This window comes from Neocloeon triangulifer, unplaced genomic scaffold (genome assembly GCF_031216515.1).
Source record: "Neocloeon triangulifer isolate White Clay Creek 2 clone unplaced genomic scaffold, ASM3121651v1 ptg000002l, whole genome shotgun sequence".
In the NCBI taxonomy this organism is placed as follows: domain Eukaryota; kingdom Metazoa; phylum Arthropoda; class Insecta; order Ephemeroptera; family Baetidae; genus Neocloeon; species Neocloeon triangulifer.
Window position 1 is genome coordinate 1,733,293 of NW_026775545.1, and position 22,709 is coordinate 1,756,001.

The following is a 22,709-nucleotide window of genomic DNA, read 5'->3' on the forward strand; positions in this document are numbered from 1 at the left end:
TAGTGCAACTGCAAGTGCAAGCCAAGACGAAAAACAGGGAGCTCTCTTAAAAAAAAAACTATTTTTGCTATTCTGTTCTGTGCGTGACATACGTAAATCAAGATTCCTGTGTACTCATCAAATCTCTTTGAAGCCAAAACTTCTTGGACTGCAGTGAAAATCAGACAAGGGTTGTGAGGATTGGAGGAATGCGAGGATCCAAAATGCAGGGACAGGCTATAGCGCAGGCGACAACGGAATTCGCTACAAGACGAAACATAAAAGGTAGGATGAAATTTTTAACGCCAAAATTGTGTTCTACGCCGTCATTTTTTAGGAAATATTCTACAAACACTGTACAATTGAAACTAGAATAACTAATCAAATTCTTGCAAATGCAAGAAAACTTTAGAAACACGGTCAAATTTTTTGTGATGCAAAAAATAATAATTTATGCAAATTTGAAATTTATTTCCATATTTTATGGCATTGAAAGTTGCGATCAAAATTTGTACTTTTCTAAGTTATTATTTAATTTTTTTTTAATTGTTTATCCCTCTTGGGAAAGGCACCAGCCAATCTTTTCTTTCAACGTTTCAACTATTAATTCCTAAGGTAATTTATATTTAATTATGTATTAGATTTACAGCTTAAAATTGCAGGTTTGACAATGATTATAAAAACGAATTATAAAGTTGAATGAAACCATTCCAGTTTTAATTAAATTTAATCTTCACAAAATGGGTAGGCGTCCGTCGCCGTGCTCAGTGCGTTCACCAAATACGAATTCGAACCCAACGTATTCACGTAAAGGGCCACCAGATAATTAGCCGCAACAGTTGAGTACGAACTTGCCGTATCCGAATTCCACAAAAAGTCGCTGATATTCAACCTTTCGTTGGTGCCGCACCAAACGGGCGCTGTGGGTTTTCCTAAAGAGGAGCCCGAAGTCCACAGTTTGAAGGGGCGAACACCTTTTTTGTTGTTCGATTTTTAATTTCAGGCTAATTAAGAAATTAAAAAAAAAAACGTACTGAAATTTAAATTCGCAACGCAATCGAGTTTGCTTTGCGACTCCAGCGAGACCATGCGCATTCCAAATTTGCAACACAATGATCCTCCGGAATGAGCGCTCTTCAGATTTATAAAAGTTATAGAGATATTTTTTTAAATTTGCTCATTCTTACCTTAGTTCCGAACAAGATGAAATTTTTTCCTCCGCAAACGTTTCTCTTGAAGTAAATAGCGCTTGATGCCATTGCTGAAATATTAAAATTTTAATTTTATTTAAATCCCAGAAAAAATACTTGCAAATGTTTTGCTCGTAGTTCTGACGATAAACGGGCTGGAATTTAATTAAAAATTAAAAGAACCCAAATTTAGAAGAAAAAATGGTTCACATACATCAATAACGCATTCGAATCCTGTAGGACATTTAGCCACTTCTGGTGGCAAAGGCACCTCTTCCTTTTCAATGAGATTTTTTTTTTTAATAATTTTTTAAGTTTCTCCAAAATTAAAATTTACCGCCGAGATGTTTCTTTCGACGGTGGCAATGGCATTTGCGACCAAGTCTGGTGCTTGTTGTTGTCCACACTGATAAGCCTGTGCCGCCGTGTCACATTCGTCCATTCCCTCTATAAAATTAAATAATTTAGTAAATATAAATTGGTACCAAAAAAATTTTTTTTTTCAGATATTTTCTTTACTAATGTGTGCGCAGTTGTCGACCGCTACTAAATTTTTCTGCAGTTCCTCCGCGTTGCTACTTGACATTTGTTCAGCAATTTTTATTAGTCCCTCGTCTATGAGTCTTCCGTTGAGAATCTTGGAAATGAAAGTTTATTTACCAACGAGAAATTAACATTATACACTAGTAAAACTTTTTCTATTGGAACGTCTGAAATTTTCTGACTGAAAATCTGAAGGTCAATTTTCTTTTCGTAATTATGTAATTATGTCATTTTCGGTCATTTTTATCAAGTTGGCCCGATTAAAAATTTTTTTATTTTGAAAATTGTCACCAGTGCAATTTTAAAAAATTTGAACGTTCAAATTGCACATTTCTTCTAATCTTCAGCTCTTGCCTGTTTAACATTTATTTGATTTACAAACTATTGCTACCACCAAACTAATTAAAAATTAATATGAAATTTATAGATCAAAACATACAAGTCCTCCATTTTCGCCAACGCACTTCAGAAAACACTGTAAACACATTTAAATTTGAACCTCTGGCTTAAAGTTTGTATTCTATTTTAAACTATTTTCTACCTTAATTTTTGTGTCAAAATTAGTAGAGTTGAAAATGTTGTCCACTTCAGCTAAATTCAAGAAATTATTTTGAGAATTTAAAAAAAAAAATCACAAATATCGATATGATAAATTAAACTTTTTTTTCGGCTTTTCCTCGATGGGTTTTTTGAAAAATATATAAAGGGAAACAAAAACCCATTGAGGATTAAATTAAATTCATCTTAAAACATTTCATACATTCTGACAGATTAAATGCAGCGGCACATTCATTTTTGATGGCGTTTCCTGCCGTTGTTGAATTTGTGGTGTCTCTAGCCTTTGACAAATTATAAAATATTTAAATTTTCAATGCAATATTTTTTCCACTTCGCAAATGTATTTAAAAGTTTTCAAACAATCCTCATCTTGGAGCTCTGCCTTATTTGTGTCCACGCCAACAACAAGGCAATTTTCTTTTCCTCCCGCATTTTCTGGTTGACCCGAGGCCCAAATCGCGTTTCGAACAAGTTTGTTGACCGCGCACCAGCCAAAAGCTTTTTCGCAACCCTCGTCCGAGGCTGAAGTCCAATAATTACCAGCAGGGATCGCGTTACTTGCTTGAGAGAAAATTAAGTATTTATTAATGTTTGCAATTTAAATTAAAATCCAACATCTCAAAGCCGCCTGCAGATTATTGTACTCATAGTCATTGTCAATGCTCAAGAGCTTCATTCCAATTCTACAACATTCAGAGTTTGCGTCCGACCACTAAAATCAGTTGATATTTATATTTTTTAATTTTTTTTTTTTTTTTAATAAAAATTAATTTACGTTTTTAGATGCCGTGCTAAAAACATAGCTTCTTTCGTTGACAGTAAACCAAATACCATGATCAGCAGGCTCTATGTCGTCAAAATTATTATATGAAATATTATGTCAGTATAAATTTTTGTATAACTTGTCAAATAGCTCGTTTTTCCGTCAGCGAGTTGTGTGAAGAGCGTAAGCTGAGAATCAATGACAAGTTAAATCGAAATCAATGAAACAATTTTAACAATTTTTACGTCTTTCTTGCAATTATATGATGGACACTTGGGCGCGAAACACGGAGGCGCTGTGGTCGGCGTTCCCTAAATTTTGTAGTTTCAAATTTTCAAAAATCAACTTTTTCTGATTTTGAATACCTGGCAAGCAAAAACAAACGAATTTTTGCAGTTTTTCGCCGTCAATTGCATTAAATTGAGGGTTTGATCGATGACCATGTGGACGCAGTCTTGAGTCTGGTTGGGATTATTGGGCTCCCCAGTTGCCCACATTGACGGTTGGCCCTTGGCCGATTTGGTTGCAATCGAAATTGGCTGGGGGGAGCAGAATTCATATGTTGCAATTGGCAAGTTATGTCTGGCTGAGGTCCAATAGTTTAAACTGTAATCCCACTTGGCTGTAAAATCGCTTTTATCAACAGAAAATGAAGGTTATTTTAATTAATCTACGAATTAATTTATTCATGCAGGCATATTTTGTTGCGTTTTCAATTGCAATTGGAGCCATTCCCAGACTGCAACACCGCTTGAAGTTTGTCTCCCAATCAACCTTGAAACAAATCAAATTTTGTTCGTGATTTTCAACTGAATTGAGGAATCATAAGTATTTTTCAGTATTTTATTACAACACTCTTTCCAAACAAGAATAAAACTCCACAGGCCTCGTTCCAATAACCATAAGACTGAGCATCTTCAATTTTTTTAATAAAGTTATTAAAAATTCAAATTTTTTCAAAATTTTAACAAACCCGCAACGCTGCTGTCGGGCATCAAAAGAGAACTCTGGAAATAATTTTATTTTAAAGAAAATTATGTAGCTAATACAAGTAATAATTTAATACATTTTTCTGACAAGTAGATAGGGTGTGTGAGCAATTGTATGGAACCTTTGGATTTTATTGTCTCAGTTTTAATTCCAATTTTTATATTAAAATGGTGGATTACAACCTCAGGTTGGACTGTTGTAGTGGTGGTACTGGTGGTAGATGTAAAGGTTGTGGATGTGCTACTTGAACTTGTTGATGCGCTTGTTGAAGTTGTTGACGGACCAGGTGAAGTTGTTGACGCACCAGTTGAAGTTTTGGAAGTGGTAATCAAAGTTGCTTCAGTACTAGTGACAGCTGTTGACGCGCTAGTTTTTGAAGTTAGAGTTGATGAGGCGCTAATTGGAGCTGCTGAAGTGCTAACTGAAGTTTTTAAATTGTTTATTGGAGTTTCAGAAGTGCTCATCAAAGTATTTGACGAGATAGTTGTTGAAGTTTTTGTAGTGTCAGATGAAGTGGCTGATACGCTAGCCTTGATTGTTGATTCGGTTGTTGGCGATTCATTAGGTTTAGTTGTTGGAACTTCGCTTACTCCCTGATTTCCGATGGTAGAACTTGGAGTTTCAAACCCATTGTCGGCTTGAGATGAACTTTCCGTTGGTTCGCCTTGCACAGTTGAAGGTTCCTCTGGTGCAGAAATTTCATCGTTACTTACCTCACTCGCTTCTGCTGCAGTCTCAGAGTTTGAAATCTGGTCAGTTACAGCAATAGTTTTGCCAGAAGTAGCTTTTTCATTGGTCCTTGATACCGTCTATACAAAAATTGTTATTAGAAAGCTGCTCTGAAATTACCAAATGATTATTTACGCGTGTTTTATGCGTAGTTACATTGCTTTTAGAGCTGCCACCCAAGCAAGAACTATAACCGCAGCAGTTGACTATCGCTTTTCGAGTATCTAAGATAATAATAAAATTGCAAACAATTGTTTTATAGTTCTGGTTTTTCTCAGTTTCTGACTTATTCGAAGTATGCTTCTTGATTTTCCACGAGCTTTCAAATCTCTCTTACACTCACAGGATATCTTCGACAATACACTGTTAATTATTTTGTTCTGTTTTGGAAAAATTATTTTACCAGAGCTAATATTATAAGAAAGTTTAGCAGCAAAACTTTGTTGAAATTCATGCCGGTGTTAAACTGTAAAGATTGTGCGACTTGCTGGGGCCTGCCCGGCGTACAGAATGATTCGATCTGCAGTATTTATTTTACAAAAATGAGAGATTTCAACGTTCGCTGATGCTCTACAGGATGCATTATCAATGCATCAATAACATTTTTTCCTCTTAGATAATATTTTGGCCTTTCCAGCAATTTAAAGCTGACGTTCTTCCGCAACTTTGCTGTAACGAGTTACGTATGTATAATTATTTCGTAGCTTAATTCCACCAATAACAATATTTTACTTGAAGAAAAAACAAATTTTCTTTAGAAAGGAAAAATAATTTTATTTCGACAACACTTACATCAGCTATGCATGAAAATTATTTTATCATGTTATTCAATAATTATTTACAGGCATTTCAATAAATTTTATAAAAAAATTACAAATCTTTTGCAAACAATCTTCCTCATAAAAATGCGTCGTTAATTAAAAAAAAAATGTTGAAGATTGCCAAATTTGCTCCGACTACGTACGCCTGGCACAGAGGCTGAAACTGTGCCGCTGTACCTTCGTTCAATGCGGGTCGCTTGCCATTTGTCATTCCACGTTTTGACGGCGCTGCTTTCTCACGGGCGGCGGTGGAGAACGGACCACTTGGGGCTAACTTTTTTTGAGTGTATAAGAGCTCAAATTAAATAAATAATAGCAATTAAAATTCATAATATAAGTGAGACCTTTCTTATATTTAATTTTTTTCTGATAAGCTTTTCATATTAAAATGAAACAACAACTTCTTAAATTCATTATTCCAATATAAATATATGACTGAAAATAAATGTGGAAATTGCGAATTTTAAATTGTTGTGCAAATTTAAACCCTACAGATATTTTTCTTGACCGTCAGCTTTTTTATTTTTGCACTGTATACAATTTTACAAATTTTCTGTGGCCTATTAGAGCCACTTAATTAATATTCCTGACACATTGGGTAGTATAATTCATCTGCTGTGCCTGGTACATTCATCAGATACGAGGCAGCTGTAGTGATCTCGGTATGCATTACTATTAAATATTTGTTGGCGATTTTTGATATGCCTGCTCCATTGTTCCATTGAAATTCCGTGACATTAACCGGCTTTCTGCGAACACACCACACAGGTTCGCCGGTTTTTCCCAAGCTCGATCCCGACGTCCACATTCTAATAGGACGTGGGGCAGTGGCGACTGATTAGATTAAGATTAGAAATTTAATCGGCAAAACTATCAAAATATATGAAGTGCTTACGGTAATTTAGATCTACAATGCAATCAAATTTTTCCTTTGAACCAATAGTCACAAGACGCATTCCTAATTTGCAGCATTTTGTCTCGGCGGCATTGTAGGTAGTCTTTTTAAAAAAAATAATATAGCTTACTTTTTTATCTCTAAAAACAAAGTGCAATAAATGCTTAGTTACAGGAGTTGTAAAAAAAGCCATCCTTGATCCTAGGCATCCAGTTTGAAAGGAAACAGTTCCAGGCAAAGCTAAAGATGTTTGTAAAAAATGCATTAACTGAAGAATTTTCAAACAGAAATCGCTTTTTAATACGGATATCTTGGTTATAAAATCTTCGCAGTACAGGCTAAAATTATTTTGAGCAATCAATAATTTTTTACAGTCAAGAGAATGTTTACATTGACAGCACACTGAAATCCTGTAGGGCACTTGGCTCTTTGTGGAGGCAGAGGTACCTCTTCCTTAAAGTTTTAATAAATTTTTTATTTTTTATTTATATATTGTAATATTTTACTCACAGCCGATGAATTTTGCTCGGCCGTAGCAATGGCACTAGCGACCAGATCTGGCGCTTTTTCTTGGCCACACTGGTAGACCAGTGCCGCCGTGTCACATTCGTCCATGCCCTCTGCAAATGAATTAATTTGCAAAATTTAGACTTTCACAGGCTGCCTCACTGATGTTTTCGCAACTGTCGATTGCCATCAAATTGTCCTGCAGATCCTGCGAGCTATTGCCTGAAATTTCTTCCGCCATCTTTATAATTCCCTCGTCCACAAGTTTTCCATTGACAATCTAAACATTTTATTTTAATACTTTTTTTTAATTTTGTGATATGAAAAACTTGCATATCCTCCGTTCTCGCCAACGCATTTAAGGAAACACTAAAATTATTATTAAAACCTACCAAAAGGGACCTAGTGCAACAGTCAAACCTTGATTCGAGTGTCAAACTTTGTGCTATTAAAAATGTTGTCCACCTCATCTATTTTATTAATTTTCAATACAGCAAAAGGCAAAGTTTGAATAAAAATTATACCTTCTGATACATTAAACACCGCCATACATTCATTTTTGATGGCGTTTCCAGCCGTAGATGAATTTGTTGTATCTCTAGCCTTTATAAAAATATTTATTAAAATATAAAATGAAATATTTTTTTCCACTTCGCAAATGTATTGAAAAGTTTTCAAACAATCCTCATCTTGGAGCTCGGCCTTATTTTTATCAACGCCGACAACTAGGCAATTTTCTTTTCCTCCCGCATTGTCTGGTTGACCCGTGGCCCAAATCGCGTCTCGAACAAGTTTGTTGACCGCGCACCAGCCGAAAGATTTTTCGCAACCCTCATCCGAGGCTGAAGTCCAGTAATTACCAGCCATAATCGAATTATTAGCTAATAAGAAAAATTAAATTTGAAATTTCAAAAGTTTCTTTACATCTTATTGCCATCTGAAGATTATTATATTCATAATCATTATCAACACTCAGCAGCTTCATTCCTATCCGGCAGCACTCCTTACTTGCATCAGACCACTTTATAATGCCAAATTTTTTACACAATTATTATTATTCTTTAATTCTAGCTATTGTTATGATACCGATTTTTTTGCTATGCTGAATAAGTAAGTTCTCTCATTAAATGTAAACCAAGTCCCGTGGGTGGAAGGATCTTTCAAAATATTTTAATGAAAAAATATTTTTATTGCTTAAAGCGGCTTAAAGCCTAGAAATTAATCTTACTTGCCAAAACACTTGTTTGGTTATCTTCCAGCGTTCGAAATAATGAATCCTATCAAAAATTTAATAATGAACTTAAAAAGCTGCAATAATAATTGTTTTACGTCTTTTTTGCATTCAGTGGGTAGACATTTTGGCGCGTGGCATGGAGGCGCAGGGGTTGGCGGGCCCTAAATAATTTTTGTGAAACGACTGTATTTATTTGCCAACTATTTTAAAAACCTGGCATGCGAATATGAAAGAATCACTGCAGTTTTTTGTCGTCAACTGTGTTACGTTGTGAGTCTGGTTTATGAATAAATGCACACAGGATCCATTGCTAGCAGGATGACTAGGTGCCCAAATGGACCCCGTAGTCGGAAGGGAAATGGCCCCGGGCGAGCAGAACTGGAATGTGTCGTTCGGCCAGATGCGCCTTGCAGAGGTCCAGTAATTTGTATTGTACTCCCAAGTTTCTAAAAACCAAAATAATTTTTTTGGTTTTAATTGTAATGAAATATTTCTACTTGCCCACTAGTTTATTTAGGCAGGTTTGTTTATCTGCGTTTTCAATTGTGATCGGGACCATTCCCAGGCTGCAGCACTTTTTCCGGTTAGCTTCCCAAGTTACCTATTTTTATTTTTTTATTTTTACGAACCAGGTAAATCTTATATCATCTCACAATGCTTTTTCCGAACAAATATAGAATCCCACAAGCTTCCTTCCAATAGCCATAACTAGGAGCATCTTTAACAAAAGAGTGCCTTCAAAATTTGCAATGATATTAAATGTTATTATTTTCACCAGAAACGCTGTTGTCTGGCTTTATAAGTGAATTCTGGAGAGATCAATGTACATTAAGTCTTTACTTTTTTTTTGTAAAAATAATTTCATAATATTTTTACAAGAATTTATGGAACACATTTATTTTACAATAAAATTCACTCACGTTTTTCTGACAAAGTGTACTAGAACAACTATAAAGGGCCTAAAAATTTTGTAATGAATCAGTAATCAATTAAATTTATGGCACGTCAGCACCCCTGGGGGGATGGTCGCTGTGGTTGGAGACATGGTGGTTGTAGACGTTGTGGTTGAGGAGGTGGGAGAAATCTTTGTAGATGTAAAAATTACTTGGCTATATTATGCCCGTAAAATTAATATGTAGATCTTTATACCACTGAAGTCGACAAATCTGGTGAAGAAACTTTGTTTGCTGTGGTGGTACTTTCTGAAATCTCCTGATTAATTGTGCTGGTGACAGAATTTTCATTGTCAGCCAGAGTCTCTTGTCCAGTAGAAGATTCTTCAACTGTATTCCCATTAATTTCTGTGACTGCTTCTGACATATCGAGGGAAGTTTGTTCATCGTCTCCTGGAGTCAAGGTAGAGTTTGTGACCAAATTAGGTTTTGATTGGGTCTAGACACAAGATCATGTTCCAAATTTACTGAGATAGTTCTAATTTTAAGTTTGAGCATTACAGATTTTGTGGCTGATATTTTGGAGAGTCCATTTGAGTTGAAACAGGTGTTGCGACCGCAGCAATTCACAATCGTTTGTCTATAGGCTATATTTTGTAACAAATAAAACTCAAATTAACACTCATTTCAATGCCATTGTCCAAAAATTCTTTGAGAAACATAGAGGTGATAATAATATTACACTTTAGTAACCTTGATCTTTGACGTACGTAAAAAATCAATCAAAAAATTTAATTCTAGAAAATCGATTTTTCTAAAAAAAAAAAAATATTAAAATTTATTCAATTTAAAATTTTATTGGAGAATCTCCTCTTATCTTAAAAAAAACTTTAAGTATACAATGGTAATCGCAACCTAAATTTTTGTGACAATATTTTTAAAGAGTCCGAAATACCAATTTTGCTGCTTTTTGATTTTTTAGATTTCAAGCTTCTTTTACATTCGCCAGGTGACTATGGATTTAATTCTTCTAAATTAGTCGGAAACATATATATTTTTTTGCTCACGAAGGCCAAGATCAAAAGTGCAACCAATACAATAAATTTAGTGGTGAGCATGATGTTGCGTCGAAGGCACAGAAAAACGCACTGCCAAACTAAACCTTAGGGTCATCAAAATATTTGATTTATTATATGTAATTTTTGACAAGCACGCATTACCGCCAATGCTGCTTCCCATTTTTAAGTGAGGGATTTTCCAACACATAGTTTCGCACTTTTATTTTACCTTGGAAATCACCATATCTCACCAAAAAATTTGAAAATAATTTTTGCGGAATCCCCCATTTTAATGCAAGATCCTAGAAAATGTTATTTGTTAACTAAGTAAATAGCAGACAATCATAATTTTTCTTAAGCCAATGTTCTAACAAGCTATATTTCTTTTACATTATATTTTATTGTTTGTTCAATATTAAATACAAATTACCTACAATACAATGAGACAATATCATTTTCATTAATTTTATAATTTTTATCATTTCTGCTCATTAATGATCAGTTGTATGAAAGCTTGACTTTAATAATTTTCAAGAACAACCTTTTTCATACATATCATATTTTACAATAAAAGTATTCATTTTTAAAGTTACCAAACGAAGAAGTGCTAGAGGCTATTTTTTGTTAGTCTTAATACCAAAGCCTTGCCGATATTTATTGTATTTCCATTGCATCGCAGTAAAGCGATTCAAAACAACAAAAATATTATTTAGTAATTGGGCCTACCTCTCTCATTTTACTGCAAGTGCGCCCAGCTATATAAAAGGCACCCGCCGCCACTAACAACATTATCAATCACTCAGCAATGAGAACGGTAATCACATCTACCTGCACTTTTTCCCTCAATTCAAATTTAACCAAAAATTTCAATTTGCAGATAATTGCGCTCGTTTTCGTTGTGGGGGCCGTTTTGGCCGACGAGGACTTCCGGGTGGTTCCGGAACTGGGCAGAGTTCCAGTCGTCAGAACCAGGACGAATTTGCACCATGACGACTCAGTAACCTACGCTCCTCCGGTGGTCACGTACCCTCCTGCTGAAGTCACATATCCTCCGGCCGCACCACCACCACCTCCTCCTCCAAGACCCGTCTACGCTCCGCCACCACCTCCCCCTGCTCCCCCTAAGCCTGTCTACGCACCCCCTCCTCCGCCTCCGGCTCCCCCGAAGCCCGTTTACGCACCCCCTAAGCCCGTTTACGCACCCCCTCCCCCAGTTTACGCACCCCCTCCCCCAGTTTACGCACCCCCTCCACCTCCTCCTCCTCCACCACCACCACCACCAACCCCTCCTAAGCCAGTTTACGCTCCCCCTCCTCCTGTGACCTACCCTCCTCCTCACGCTCCCCCTCACGCTTATGGCGCCCCCTTCGCACCTGCTGCTGTTGGAAAACTGGAAATGAAGACCGCCGTTGTTGGCGTTGGTGGACCCCCGCACTTTGACCTCACGTAATACATAATAATACCACCAAGATGTAAAGTAATGTTTGATTCAATATTTTTGCAGTGTCATCGACAATATTCAAAGGGGTGTGCACCACTCGAGGAGCTTTGTGGGCCACCAAGGACCTTTCAAGCACGGCACCTTCAAATACGTCGACCCTGCCGGCACACCTGTACACGTCAAGTGGATCTAATGAGGCAACAAACGACCACTTTCCCTGTCTGACTGGCTGACTATTGCAACGTCGATGTTGAACTGCTGTTAGTGTGTAAATACGAGCATATTTGTTATGGCAACAGATTCTATGAATTGAAATAAATTGTTATTTTAATCAAGCAATGCATTTTAATAATGAACATTATTATTATATTGACGTGCTGTTAAAAAAAAACTAAATTTTTTTCCTTTTGCAAGTAGAACACAAGTTTAAAGAGGAGACCTGCGACAATTTTAATAAGTTTTTCTCAATTCAGAAAAAAAGTCGGTTCTTATTAATGATATCAATAATGCAATATAAGTTAATCTCAAGTTTTCACCTCTAATCTTTCCAATTTAAGTAATTACCATTAAAATATAATTAAATTGCACACGTTAAGTAACTTTATACAAATATCTTAAATATTATGTGAATCAAATGCAATTAATAATAATGATAATAGAGAGTATGCAGAACCCTTAAAACTAAATAATTATTATGCTTTATATCTTATATCTGAAGCTGTGCGCAATTTAGCTTTTTTTCTTTTGAATTTTAGATAACAACAAATTTTTGCAATTTCTATTTCATGCGATATGAACAATTCAAAATTAGCAATCCAAAAGCCTAACCTGTCTCATACTTTGATCACCCTCTTTGTTTTTCAGCTCATTATAAACTCAGATTGTCAGATTAAAGACACACAAGAAACAAAAGTGACCAATCAATGAAATTTTGTATAATGTCGGGGTTTTACTCAGCAATTTCCTCCTCGGCCACCGATGGCGCATAATTGTTTTGCATATTCATTGGAAAAAATTAGCATTTAAACCGCAGCTGTAAAAAAGTGCAATAATAATAATGAAATTTTCCACTTCCACAAAATGTGGCCATAGTCATGAGGTGTCAATTTAAAAAAGCTCTTAAAGTCTGTGAAAAAAACCAAATTACAAATTAAGCTTGAAAATATCATTTAATTGATGCTTGAAATAAGAGGAAAGTGATATTTTACAGCGCTTAAACTGTTATAAAATTTAATATATTATTATTTGCCCTTATTTTATGTGACTCTATTATTTAATTTGGTAAAGGCGCAGAATAAATTAATTTTTGTGACTTTTTATTATTATTATTTAAATTATTTTGCAAAAAGTGCAGCACTAAAATATAAACTTAAAATCTCGAAGTGTCTTGTAGCTCTTGCTCGACATTTTCAGAATGATTTTATGTATTTTGTACAAAAAGCTCATTATTATATTTTTTATGATTTTATTGCAGCTTGGTGTTCAAATCACAACTTAAGGCCTGATGGTGATTCCAGCGTTGGTCTCGAGCCAGTCAAGGTACTCAGTGACTCTGGCAAAGGCAGCGGGAGCGCCAGACTCGCATCCAGCGGAGGAGCCGAAGGAGACAATGCCGACCTCGGTGGGGAGACCGTCAGACTCGGTGATGACGAGGGGACCGCCAGAGTCGCCGTTGCAGGTGGAGACGGATCCGCCGTTGGTGTCGACGCAAATCTTGTTGGCGTTGATGATGATTCCGTAGTAGTCGGCGCACAGGGTGTTGGTGATGACGGTCAGGTCAACGAACTTCAGGTCATCGCTGATGGCGGAAGAGGCTAAATTTTTCACAGGTTGTAATTAGTGCCCTTGCCCAAATCAAAAGATCTCTCTTACCGTCAGAAGGCTTGCCCCAGCCGGAAACGCGAGCAACGGTGCCAACAAACTGATCAGAAGCCTGGGAACGAGAGGGCACGCGGACGGAGGCAATGTCTGAAAATTAGGTCTATTAAAATTTCCAATTTTTTTCATCGACCAAGACAAAAAAAAATTTCAAAGCTGAATTTTGCACACACGATCATTTTAGATTTCTTAATAGTTTGAAATTTCCCAAGGATTTCTTTTTGATTGTTATATTTCTCTTTAATACTTTTAGTAGTAACATTTCAATTGTTTTCGATTTATGGAGAATGCAAGAAATCTTACTGGGTCCAGAGACGGCGCTGGTCAGCCTGACGATGGCGATGTCGTTGTTGATGGTGAAGCTGTTGTAGTTCTCGTGGAGAACAGCGTCAGTGCTCCTGACGGTGACGCGTCCAGCCTCGTTGGTGTTGGAGTACTTGAGGGCTCCAGCGGTGATGTCCCAGGTACGGGCTCTGCAATTTGCATCATTGACGTAAGGATTTGAGACTGCTTGAGGGCCAAAAATGTATCGGTTCTTACCCATCAACGCAGTGACCAGCGGTGAGGACAACGTTGTCGGCGATCAGGGAGCCTCCGCAGAAGCCACCACCGTCGATGAGGACAGCGACCTGATATTTGAACTGGCCAGTGGTGGCCAAGCTACCTCCAATGATGCGTCCCGAGTAGCGGGGAGGAGCACGCAGCGTGGGCATCACGCGGTTCATGGGCCTCAGGTTGGACCATGAGGTAGCCTAAAATTACAAATCCATTTAAAATGTCATTCAAGAGAACGTTAAATCAAATTTTTTTAGTTTTAAATTTGTGTATATGAATTTAATCTGCCGATCTGGTTTTGAAGACACCATGAACTTCAATTTTCGAAGAAAGAAAAAATTTAAATAAAACAATTAAAACGACAATTATTATTAATTATATCATTTTGAAGATAAATTACTCTAATTTCCAAGCAAAGAGTGTAAATGAGTAAAATATTTCCAATGCTTGAATATATTTTCAAATTGTTTTTACCTGAGCGGCCACGGCAAGGAAGAGAACAGCAAGCAGAACCCTCATTATTTGGCTTTCCGGAGAGAAGTGATGAGTTTGGCGAATGTAGGCCTTTTTATACAAATGATCATCTCGCACCTTGAACGTATCCCAAGTGACAGTGACAAATCAGCAGATTGAACCAGTCGCTGATAAGGATTCCCTATTGTGGCACTCTCTGCCAAAAGTCCTAATCTCGTCTCGTCTCTAGCTCTGATACTTAATGAACATGCACTTGAAATCACAATTAAAAACATTCTTAACTGATGGTTTCTGCAAATCAAATTTTGCTCGTCATTATATGCACAATAAACTGTTTAATTTGAGTTACAACACAAACTAAGACACTATACTACTCTTCACTAATTCGAACAGAAAAACACTAACAACAATGTGAAAAATAAAATGTTTAATGTTTATTAAATTCTTTTTCGCTTATATAACATTAAATATTAAATAAAAATGTTTTTCACATGCCATGAGCAATCTCCAGGTTAGTTAATAAAAACTACTGTGATTCCCACCGACATTGCAGGTGACCTTTTGATAAAGATTTCTGATCTTTCTCAACACATTCTGTCTGATTATTCTGCTATCAAGGTTTAAGCTTCAAAACTAGGACGTTCCGTTGGGAAATTTTTGAGTTTTCACAATGGTTTTAATACATGAGCACGGTTTATTTCTAAGAAAAAAAAAAAATTAAATATTTTTTCTTGCAGTATGAGTTCCAAATCAAAACTTAATGCCTTCACGGTATCAAACGCAATAATTCTAAACAGTCTAAACCTCATACTCATGTTCCTTTTAACAATAATTTCTAATATTTATCCATTTTATTATAATATTTTTATATAATTTTTTTACTCTGACGCTCTCTGGAGGTGACATGAAGATTTTATCTTCAGAACTAGGGCATTGTTTTGGGGAAATTTCTTGCAGCTGATTTTATTTAATAATCTTCTGCGTCGCAGTAATTAAGTGATTTGACACATTGTACCGAAATGCAAAATACCCAAGATATACTTGAAAGCATTAACTTTTGTAACAATGAGATATATATCTATCATGGAAATGATTCAAATTCAAGATCGTAGACTGATAAAAGTAGTGGAAATTTTTAATCTCTGCATTGGTTCAGTGATTTTTTGGGTACCAATGTTATCAGCAAACTTAAAAACGTGTTTCGTCAGCACGTGCAAAGTTTCCAGATTCTCAAATTATAATTGCTTAATGTTCACTCAACTCTATATCTCACTTCGAAAACCAGATCTGTGGCCAGTTTCACAATCTTCCGTGAATAAGAAAAGGTTTACGCCCCACGTCCACTTAATGAATTTTGAAGTGGCTGACACTTTAAATCAGTTGAAACCACAACAAGAAGTAGCGTTTAACTGCTTGAATAACGCAAATAATTTAAGGAATTCAAAATTTGAAATGAAATCATTTTAATATGCTTTTTTTGGAAATATAAAATTTCCTGTTCAACTTTTTTTATAATAATAAATTAATATTTAATTTTTCCACGTACGATTGTGCCTTTTTTTCACTGTCCGGTGAAATGTATTTTACACTCTCCAGAGCAAAAGCTGAGTTTATTTCTCAAAGTCCTGGGAGAAACGAGTGCGCATGGGCCGCTAAGCGAATGGAGAGGTATACGGGGCAGCGTATGAAGCTGGGTCGGCTTTAGTTCTCTGTTTTACGGCCGCACCTGACGGGCCACGGCTGAGCCATGGCCTCACAGGCGGCCACGGAAACCACCCCGCTAAAATCAAACACCGTCGGACAGGCCACTTTCATCCAGCAGCAAGTACGTTGAGTAAACTTTTTTCTAATTTATTTTTTAATTTTATTGTTTTGACATGTTTGGAGAAAAATAAACTAAATTAAAAAATCACAGAAAATAATGATATGACGAGAGTGTGTTTATTTCAGCAAAATACAGACAAAATTTCTAGATATATTTAAAAATTTAAAACAAACTAATTAATCGAGGTGACATTCATGAGGTGAAAAGGGGCTGTTCCGATTGAAAAGGTTTTTTTTTTCACAAAATAAACGGCTTAACCAGTTTCATGCACCTTATTAAATGAGCAAAAGAAAAATTGAATGAACAAATAAAATGAAAAATGTGGTTTTAATGTTATAATTTTTTATTTTATATAACTAAACGCTCTGGTAGAACCGCTTAAATCAAATCCAGATTTTCATTAAAAATTATTCAATTTTTTTTAATTCTTATTTTATTTTGTTCAAAATAATGAAAAAAAAATGCTTCATTGCAATGTAGAGCGTGTTGCGTGCTGTTTGACCGGAATACCAATTAATTGTTTCTGGCTCTTACATGAACTGATTCTGGCAACTGCGAAAATCTCGCTAGCCTTGAAATCCACTTGTAGTTTATTTTTAGGCCAAGTTCACAACTTGTAATAATTAATTCATTCAGGACATAACGGCATTCAAAAGCATGTTTTTAACATATGAAGTAAAAAAAATTGCAAATTTTATCAATCACAGAAATGTATACTTTTTCGGCGGTGCTGGGAGTAAAATTATTCATTAGCATTTCACAATAGTGGGCTGAGTTGACGGAAATAAGCTGAAGCCTTAGGAAGTTTTTTGCATTCGCGATCAGCGGAGCGTTTGGTGCGAGCGAGGGGCTTTCTGGATCCCAAAACAATCATTGAGTGAAACTAGATACTCATGGCTCGGCTGTCAATTTTGCATAATTTTATATATAATGTGAATGCCCTCGTCTTCTCCCTTCAAAATGCAGACGCAGTCGGTCACAAGACTACTGTCTCCTCAATCAATAAAACACATTCCAAGATTTCTGCACCTCTCTTGATAATGGAGCTCCCTTTTTATCCTGCTCCGTTCCTCGCGGGAATACGTGACAATAAGACCTGCAGCCGTTCCTATACTTTTGCCTTTAATATTACATTGTATCACATTGTATATGAAATTTCCTTAAAAAAAAAAATATTCAAACCTGCAGTAAAGTATCAGTTTTTCGTGTCTAAAAGAAAAAATACCAATCAATTCAGATATTACCAATGAAAATTTGGTGAATATTATTGGAATTAAAAAAGTTTATTGCTGTAGAGGAAAAAATAGCATATTTATTTAAATAAATCATCGATCTTTTACTAATAAATTTGTTTTTAAAATATTCCAACCCCAAGATAAAATTTTGATGTAATTAAAAAATTAACTCATTTTTTAGTAAAAATTTCAAAGTTCTTTGAAGCAAGGTTTATTAGATGTCAAATTTCAAAGTGAAGCGAGTTTTTGCCTTTTGCTGCAGGCTGCAGGGGTCTCCTTTAAGCGAATTATTGCAATTTGTCGCCAAGTGCCTCTAAATCGATCGCAACTTGTGGAGCTTTCCGAGCGTAAAGTGTGCGAGAGAATAGGGAAGGAAAGAGCTGTTCCGCAGGTGGGCCATATAAATTCGCCTCGCTTCACAACAAAGAAAAGGAAAATGCGAAAAGAGTGGAACTATCGAACGTTCGGGAATCAATTCAATTGACGCACTTGTTGACAATCAATTTGTTATTTCACGGAATGTAAATACGCAGCCGGCACGACAAACACTTTTCCATTACGAGAGAGCTCTCTCTCATCATCCGCTCATTAATCCCATTTATTTTTTTCTATCTCGTTTGTTTAATCTGTTAAAAGCTAGTGTCTTTTGAATATTCATCGGAAAGCAAACACAAATTGCAAATCGCCCGGGTGATTTTTCAATCTCTTCCCTTTTGATCCTGCTGAATATGCAACAGGCGTGGGCTGCAGCCCGGAGCACACACTTTGCAAATGATGCGCAGCCCCTTTCTCGCATCCATATATATACTTTTGCACATAACCCAGACGAAGAAGTGAGCTGCGGACGACGTGAATGAAAATGATGAGCGGCCGCAAATGCCATCGCGCGCGCGACTCAATAATGCAATTCCACGCATTCCCAGCCGCCTCCCCGAAGCAAAATTAAAAAGAGCACCCTTTGCCCAAGTATGATTGGAAGATTCCATTTTGCGGCGGAGTGATCAATTTGTCATTTCAATTTAATCATGACTTCAAGCGCGAGAGTGATTGGAAAACTTTTGCTGATAACAAATTTCACAACTTTCTGTGTCTGTACGGATCACAGAAAAGAGATCAAAATTATTTACGTTAGGGTTGTGAAAAACTTCGATCAACTTTTTCGACTTGCAAAAGATTTGGTGGCGTAAAATATGTGACAAGTATGAATATTAATCGACAACAACTTTGGGAATTCAGGAATTTTTCAATTTTTTTTTACGACCAATTTTTAAGTAATTAACTTTTAAAATTTCTTCGTATCATTTTCTGGAATTTAGTCTCTTTAAGGGTTCATTTATACCATTTATACAATCATTATTCTTTCATTTCTTTGTCATTTTTCCGTAAAAGGTTACTTACGTTTTAGTTTTTATATAGAATTAGCTGGCGGAGTAAAGCCGTGCGCCAATTTTTTTGTTATTTTCCTTGCAAATCAAACTTATTAAAGCTATAAATACAAAATCATGCAGCTTGAATTTTGTTTGAAATAAGAGGGAGATTAAAACCTTAATTTAATAATAAAAAAAGCACTTTTTCCTAATCTGTTGAATGAATTTGAGTCGGCACTTTTTTGCCTAAAAAACCATGCGCAATAAAAAAAAATATTAGAGTTATCTGAGTCATTGGCGAGTGCGGCGACCTATTTCTCAATAAAAGCAATTAACAAACGTGCATTCAACAATAAATATGGTTGAAATAATAAATTTGGTAATATTTATTAGAGGAATGAAGAGATAAAAATTAATTGACATCTTCATTTGTGTTGATTGTTTTGCCGCTTGTTTGGTTTCAGAGTCCAGTAGCCTCGGAGGGGTCAGTGAGCGACACAAAGCAGCTGATCGAACAGGTGCCTTTCGGGGTCAAGGGTCACATTTATAGCTTGTCTCGTTATATTTGGATTTAATTTGCAGGAGAATGGTGCCGTTTTCAAGAGTGGGCTCGCGTCCGCCAGCTTCAACTACATCAACTCCATCATCGGCAGTGGAGTGATCGGTCAGACAAGCTTTTCTTTTTCGATTGAATAAATATCGACCCGTTCAGAATAATATTCAAATTGAGGCAAACTTTGCTGAAAACAAAAAGAAAGCGTTTTGGCATTTTCCGTGTTGCCCGGGCTTGAATTGATCTTTCGTTTGCCACTTGAGGCACGCAGTTTCTTGTTGACCTGTGCGGAAACATTCAACCCTTGAGTAGAGAGGTGGGCGGAGGGTGGAGGCGAACTTCAAGGCGTGCTGGCGTGGGATTTTAACTATACGGGCAGATTGGAAAAAGAGAAATGTCAACAAATGCGGCGAACAAATATTTTTTTACAAATTCATAGCTTGCCCCGGGGCGCCATTCAAAAACGAAATGAACGTGGGAGAAATTTTGTTCATATAAATTTTAGTAATTGATAATCATTTTCTTTCCTGGAGATTCTTAAAATTAAAAATAAATTAGGTTCTTTCCAAAAACAAATTTAGCACATTATTTGATAAGTTAACTTATTTTTTGTTAAAAAACTACTTTAATTCAAGTGCACTTTTGCATTAGTTTTTGCGCTGGGGGTGGTAAAGCTGAAAGCTTTTCCCACATTGCACACTATATTTTTGTGGCATTGAATGATAATTGAATGGAGTGTTGTGTTATATGTTTTCAATATAATTGGCGTTCTGATTGACTAAATCAATACTTTGCAGGCATGGCTTACGCCTTGAAAGAGGCAGGATTTGGTCTGGGACTGATTTTATTAGTGGTTGTGGCTGTCGTTACCGACTATTCACTCATACTGATGGTGCGCAGTGGGCACCTCAGCGGCGCCTTTTCCTACCAGGGCATCATGCAGGCGGCTTTCGGCCGTCCAGGCTTCATCCTGCTCTCGTTCCTCCAATTTTTCTACCCTTTTATTGGTGAGATTTGAATTAATAAAATTTATTTTAATCTACTTTTAATTGATGTAAAATTTATTTACTTAGATTTTTGCTTAAAAATCATCATAAGCTTTTATATTATTAAATATTGATAGAAACCTATTTAAAAAAAAGTTACAAAAAAATAAAATTAAAAACGGCAGTTTGATTTTTAAAATTTTTAAAGGGGTTGAAAATGTTGATCCTTTTGTATACTTCAAATAGATCAAGAAAAAACCAATTTATGATATCTCACTTAATCAAAATCTGTTTGCCTACGTTTTTTAGGTAAAAATTTGAAGTTATTTCAAAATTTTAAATATGATAAAAGAATTAAATTCTCAATCATTTTTCAAAGGATTTTAATTTATTTTCCTTTTTTTTTTTAAAATCATTAGCTATGGTGAGCTACAACATCGTGGTGGGCGACACGGTGACCAAAGTGCTGATCCGGATGACGGGAATGTCACACGACTCGGCCCTGGCGCACCGCGAGTTGGTGACGCTGCTGGCGACGCTTCTGGTGACGCTGCCGCTGTGTCTGCAGCGCGACGTGGCGCGTCTGGCGCGGGTTTCTTTCATGTCGCTCGTGTTTGTGGCGCTGATCCTGGCGGCGATCATCGCCAGGGCGCCGTACATGGAGCCGTTGGTGCCGCCAGTGGTGGATGGCTGGCGTTTTGCAAAGGGCGACCTCGTGCCGGCCGTCGGCATCATGGCCTTCGCCTTCATGTGCCACCACAACACCTTCCTCATCTACCACTCGATGGAGGGCGCCAGTCAGAAGCGCTGGGACACCGTCACGCACATCTCGGTTGGGGTCTCCGCCCTTGTCTCCTTCGCCTTCGGAGCCATCGGCTATGCAACTTTTACCGACTGGGCTCAAGGTGAAAATTCAAATATTCTATAACATTTTCATAAAAAAAAGACTTGCGTTTCGTTCCAGGCCGAGTTAAAATTGAAATAAATCAAATGCAAAGAAAATTGCAAAAAAATTGGGGGATATTCACGTGCTATAAAGTTATATTCTATATTCTATATAATAATTGTTTAACAATATTGGATTTTGGTTAATTCACGTTCTCTTTTTTCTCAGGCGATCTTTTGGAAAATTATTGCTGGAGCGACGATCTGATGAATGGTGCTAGGGTTATGTTCAGCGCCACCATTCTCCTCACCTACCCCTTTGAGTGTTTCGTCGCTCGGGAGGTGCTCAAAAACACCATCCTCTGTGGTCGACCTGACACAACTTTCATGCACGTTGGAATCTCTCTGGTCTTGGTTATTGTCACTCTGCTCCTCTCGATGATAACTGACTGTCTCGGAATCGTTTTAGAACTTAATGTAAGTAAATTTTAACTTGAATTTGAAAAATTTTTTAAAATTACAATGTCAGATTTTAATAAAATTTGATTTAAAAATGAAATTAACAAAATTATTATTTTAAATTAATTATTTTCTTTTAAATAGGGAATTTTGGCGGCTGTGCCATTGGCGTATCTTCTGCCTGCCCTTTGTTATTGCAAGCTCGAAGTAGGACCCCTTTTCTCGAGGAGGAAACTGCCAGCCCTTCTGACCGCACTTTTTGGAGCAGGGGTGGCCATCATGGGCACCGTATTGCTGATTCTCAATTTTGAAACGGCCAGTGAATGCAGCCACGGAGTGTCCATGTCCTACTGCCGCATCCTGGACAACGTCACCACTCTGGAAGTTCGTCCTTAATGTAGAAGCACACCACAGAAAATAATTCTTCTAAATCTCTCTGTTGCCAAATATATAATATAATTATAAAAGTGTTATTCAAACACAAAATGTAATCTCAATTTTCACTGTGTTCGAAAAGTATTGTATTTTGTTGAACAAGATTGCAATATTTTGTCAAGCATTCTTTTAATGCAGAGACCAATGGTTTTGTCTCTTTATTTTTTTACCGATCTTAATTTTTTGTGATAAAAATATATTTAATCTTGAATTTGGTTAGCAAATTAAAATTTAATTTGCTTGCTATTTTGAATTTCAATTAAATGATTTCTGTCTACTTGAAAAAAGGTATTCTTTTAGTCATAACAATCCTAGAAAATTTTAAATCGTTATTTTATCATTGTTTTTTTTCTTATGGAAATTTAGGTGAAATACCGAAAAACCGACAAATTCACCGGTTAAATTAAATTTGCAAAATAAAAAACCGGTACGCTTCTGCGGACGAGAAATCGATTT

General features: G+C 36.4%; 5 protein-coding genes across 6 annotated transcripts; 2 read left to right on the forward strand and 3 right to left on the reverse strand.

The window, feature by feature from the left end:
- Positions 1 to 2: 2 nt before the first annotated feature.
- Positions 3 to 22,534, forward strand: LOC132203884 (putative sodium-coupled neutral amino acid transporter 11). Of its 2 annotated transcripts, none has more exons than XM_059632048.1 (7): positions 3 to 264; positions 19,400 to 19,453; positions 19,518 to 19,599; positions 20,286 to 20,495; positions 20,894 to 21,379; positions 21,589 to 21,836; positions 21,963 to 22,534. In XM_059632048.1, exons 4-7 carry the CDS (start codon positions 20,288 to 20,290, stop codon positions 22,212 to 22,214), a joined length of 1,194 nt encoding a protein of 397 aa, XP_059488031.1. In that variant the 5' UTR covers positions 3 to 264; positions 19,400 to 19,453; positions 19,518 to 19,599; positions 20,286 to 20,287; the 3' UTR covers positions 22,215 to 22,534. The 2 variants fall into 2 exon arrangements, with proteins under 2 accessions (XP_059488031.1, XP_059488022.1); XM_059632039.1 differs by lacking the exon at positions 3 to 264 and adding an exon at positions 15,868 to 16,333.
- Positions 706 to 5,258, reverse strand: LOC132205206 (uncharacterized). The gene is made up of 24 exons (XM_059634144.1): positions 5,156 to 5,258; positions 5,039 to 5,102; positions 4,888 to 4,976; positions 4,206 to 4,832; positions 4,100 to 4,144; positions 4,007 to 4,040; positions 3,884 to 3,948; positions 3,708 to 3,807; positions 3,399 to 3,655; positions 3,279 to 3,344; positions 3,173 to 3,221; positions 3,046 to 3,116; positions 2,886 to 2,982; positions 2,602 to 2,831; positions 2,473 to 2,551; positions 2,254 to 2,303; positions 2,152 to 2,187; positions 1,689 to 1,806; positions 1,507 to 1,616; positions 1,384 to 1,446; positions 1,291 to 1,324; positions 1,167 to 1,240; positions 1,014 to 1,113; positions 706 to 953 (listed from the first exon to the last, which is right to left on the reverse strand). The coding sequence occupies exons 1-24, from the start codon at positions 5,204 to 5,206 to the stop codon at positions 706 to 708; spliced, it is 2,757 nt and encodes a 918-aa protein (XP_059490127.1). The 5' UTR covers positions 5,207 to 5,258.
- LOC132204680 (uncharacterized) lies at positions 6,087 to 10,233 on the reverse strand. The gene is made up of 25 exons (XM_059633319.1): positions 10,170 to 10,233; positions 10,058 to 10,115; positions 9,664 to 9,749; positions 9,359 to 9,601; positions 9,222 to 9,293; positions 9,130 to 9,168; positions 8,985 to 9,018; positions 8,863 to 8,927; positions 8,711 to 8,810; positions 8,423 to 8,655; positions 8,305 to 8,370; positions 8,204 to 8,252; positions 8,062 to 8,132; positions 7,900 to 7,996; positions 7,627 to 7,856; positions 7,500 to 7,578; positions 7,396 to 7,445; positions 7,309 to 7,344; positions 7,138 to 7,255; positions 6,979 to 7,088; positions 6,859 to 6,921; positions 6,773 to 6,806; positions 6,641 to 6,708; positions 6,469 to 6,571; positions 6,087 to 6,407 (listed from the first exon to the last, which is right to left on the reverse strand). Exons 1-25 carry the CDS (start codon positions 10,218 to 10,220, stop codon positions 6,151 to 6,153), a joined length of 2,412 nt encoding a protein of 803 aa, XP_059489302.1. The 5' UTR covers positions 10,221 to 10,233; the 3' UTR covers positions 6,087 to 6,150.
- LOC132205207 (uncharacterized) lies at positions 10,714 to 11,453 on the forward strand. Its single transcript, XM_059634146.1, has 3 exons — positions 10,714 to 10,974; positions 11,038 to 11,348; positions 11,396 to 11,453. Exons 1-3 carry the CDS (start codon positions 10,966 to 10,968, stop codon positions 11,451 to 11,453), a joined length of 378 nt encoding a protein of 125 aa, XP_059490129.1. The 5' UTR covers positions 10,714 to 10,965.
- LOC132203189 (brachyurin-like) lies at positions 13,047 to 14,635 on the reverse strand. The gene is made up of 5 exons (XM_059630776.1): positions 14,509 to 14,635; positions 14,020 to 14,231; positions 13,783 to 13,952; positions 13,474 to 13,569; positions 13,047 to 13,415 (listed from the first exon to the last, which is right to left on the reverse strand). Exons 1-5 carry the CDS (start codon positions 14,551 to 14,553, stop codon positions 13,096 to 13,098), a joined length of 843 nt encoding a protein of 280 aa, XP_059486759.1. The 5' UTR covers positions 14,554 to 14,635; the 3' UTR covers positions 13,047 to 13,095.
- Positions 22,535 to 22,709: the final 175 nt, after the last annotated feature.

Coding starts and splice junctions, on each gene's coding strand:
- LOC132205206 (XM_059634144.1), bottom strand. CDS start 5,206: ATGAATTTCAACAAAGTTTTGCTGCTAAACTTTCTTATAATATTAGCT. Junction 3,117..3,172: donor AAAAACGAGCTATTTGACAA/GTTATACAAAAA, acceptor TTGACGACATAG/AGCCTGCTGATCATGGTATT. Junction 1,617..1,688: donor CGACAACTGCGCACACATTA/GTAAAGAAAATA, acceptor TTAATTTTATAG/AGGGAATGGACGAATGTGAC.
- LOC132204680 (XM_059633319.1), bottom strand. CDS start 10,220: ATGCTCACCACTAAATTTATTGTATTGGTTGCACTTTTGATCTTGGCC. Junction 9,602..9,663: donor AAATATCAGCCACAAAATCT/GTAATGCTCAAA, acceptor TCTTGTGTCTAG/ACCCAATCAAAACCTAATTT. Junction 7,446..7,499: donor GGTGTTTAATGTATCAGAAG/GTATAATTTTTA, acceptor TTAATAAAATAG/ATGAGGTGGACAACATTTTT.
- LOC132205207 (XM_059634146.1), top strand. Junction 11,349..11,395: donor CCCGTTTACGCACCCCCTAA/GCCCGTTTACGC, acceptor CCCCTCCCCCAG/TTTACGCACCCCCTCCACCT.
- LOC132203189 (XM_059630776.1), bottom strand. CDS start 14,553: ATGAGGGTTCTGCTTGCTGTTCTCTTCCTTGCCGTGGCCGCTCAG. Junction 13,570..13,782: donor CAGCGCCGTCTCTGGACCCA/GTAAGATTTCTT, acceptor CCTAATTTTCAG/ACATTGCCTCCGTCCGCGTG. Junction 13,416..13,473: donor CTGGGGCAAGCCTTCTGACG/GTAAGAGAGATC, acceptor TGAAAAATTTAG/CCTCTTCCGCCATCAGCGAT.
- LOC132203884 (XM_059632039.1), top strand. CDS start 16,256: ATGGCCTCACAGGCGGCCACGGAAACCACCCCGCTAAAATCAAACACC. Junction 20,496..20,893: donor ATTTTTCTACCCTTTTATTG/GTGAGATTTGAA, acceptor TAAAATCATTAG/CTATGGTGAGCTACAACATC. Junction 21,837..21,962: donor GAATCGTTTTAGAACTTAAT/GTAAGTAAATTT, acceptor TCTTTTAAATAG/GGAATTTTGGCGGCTGTGCC.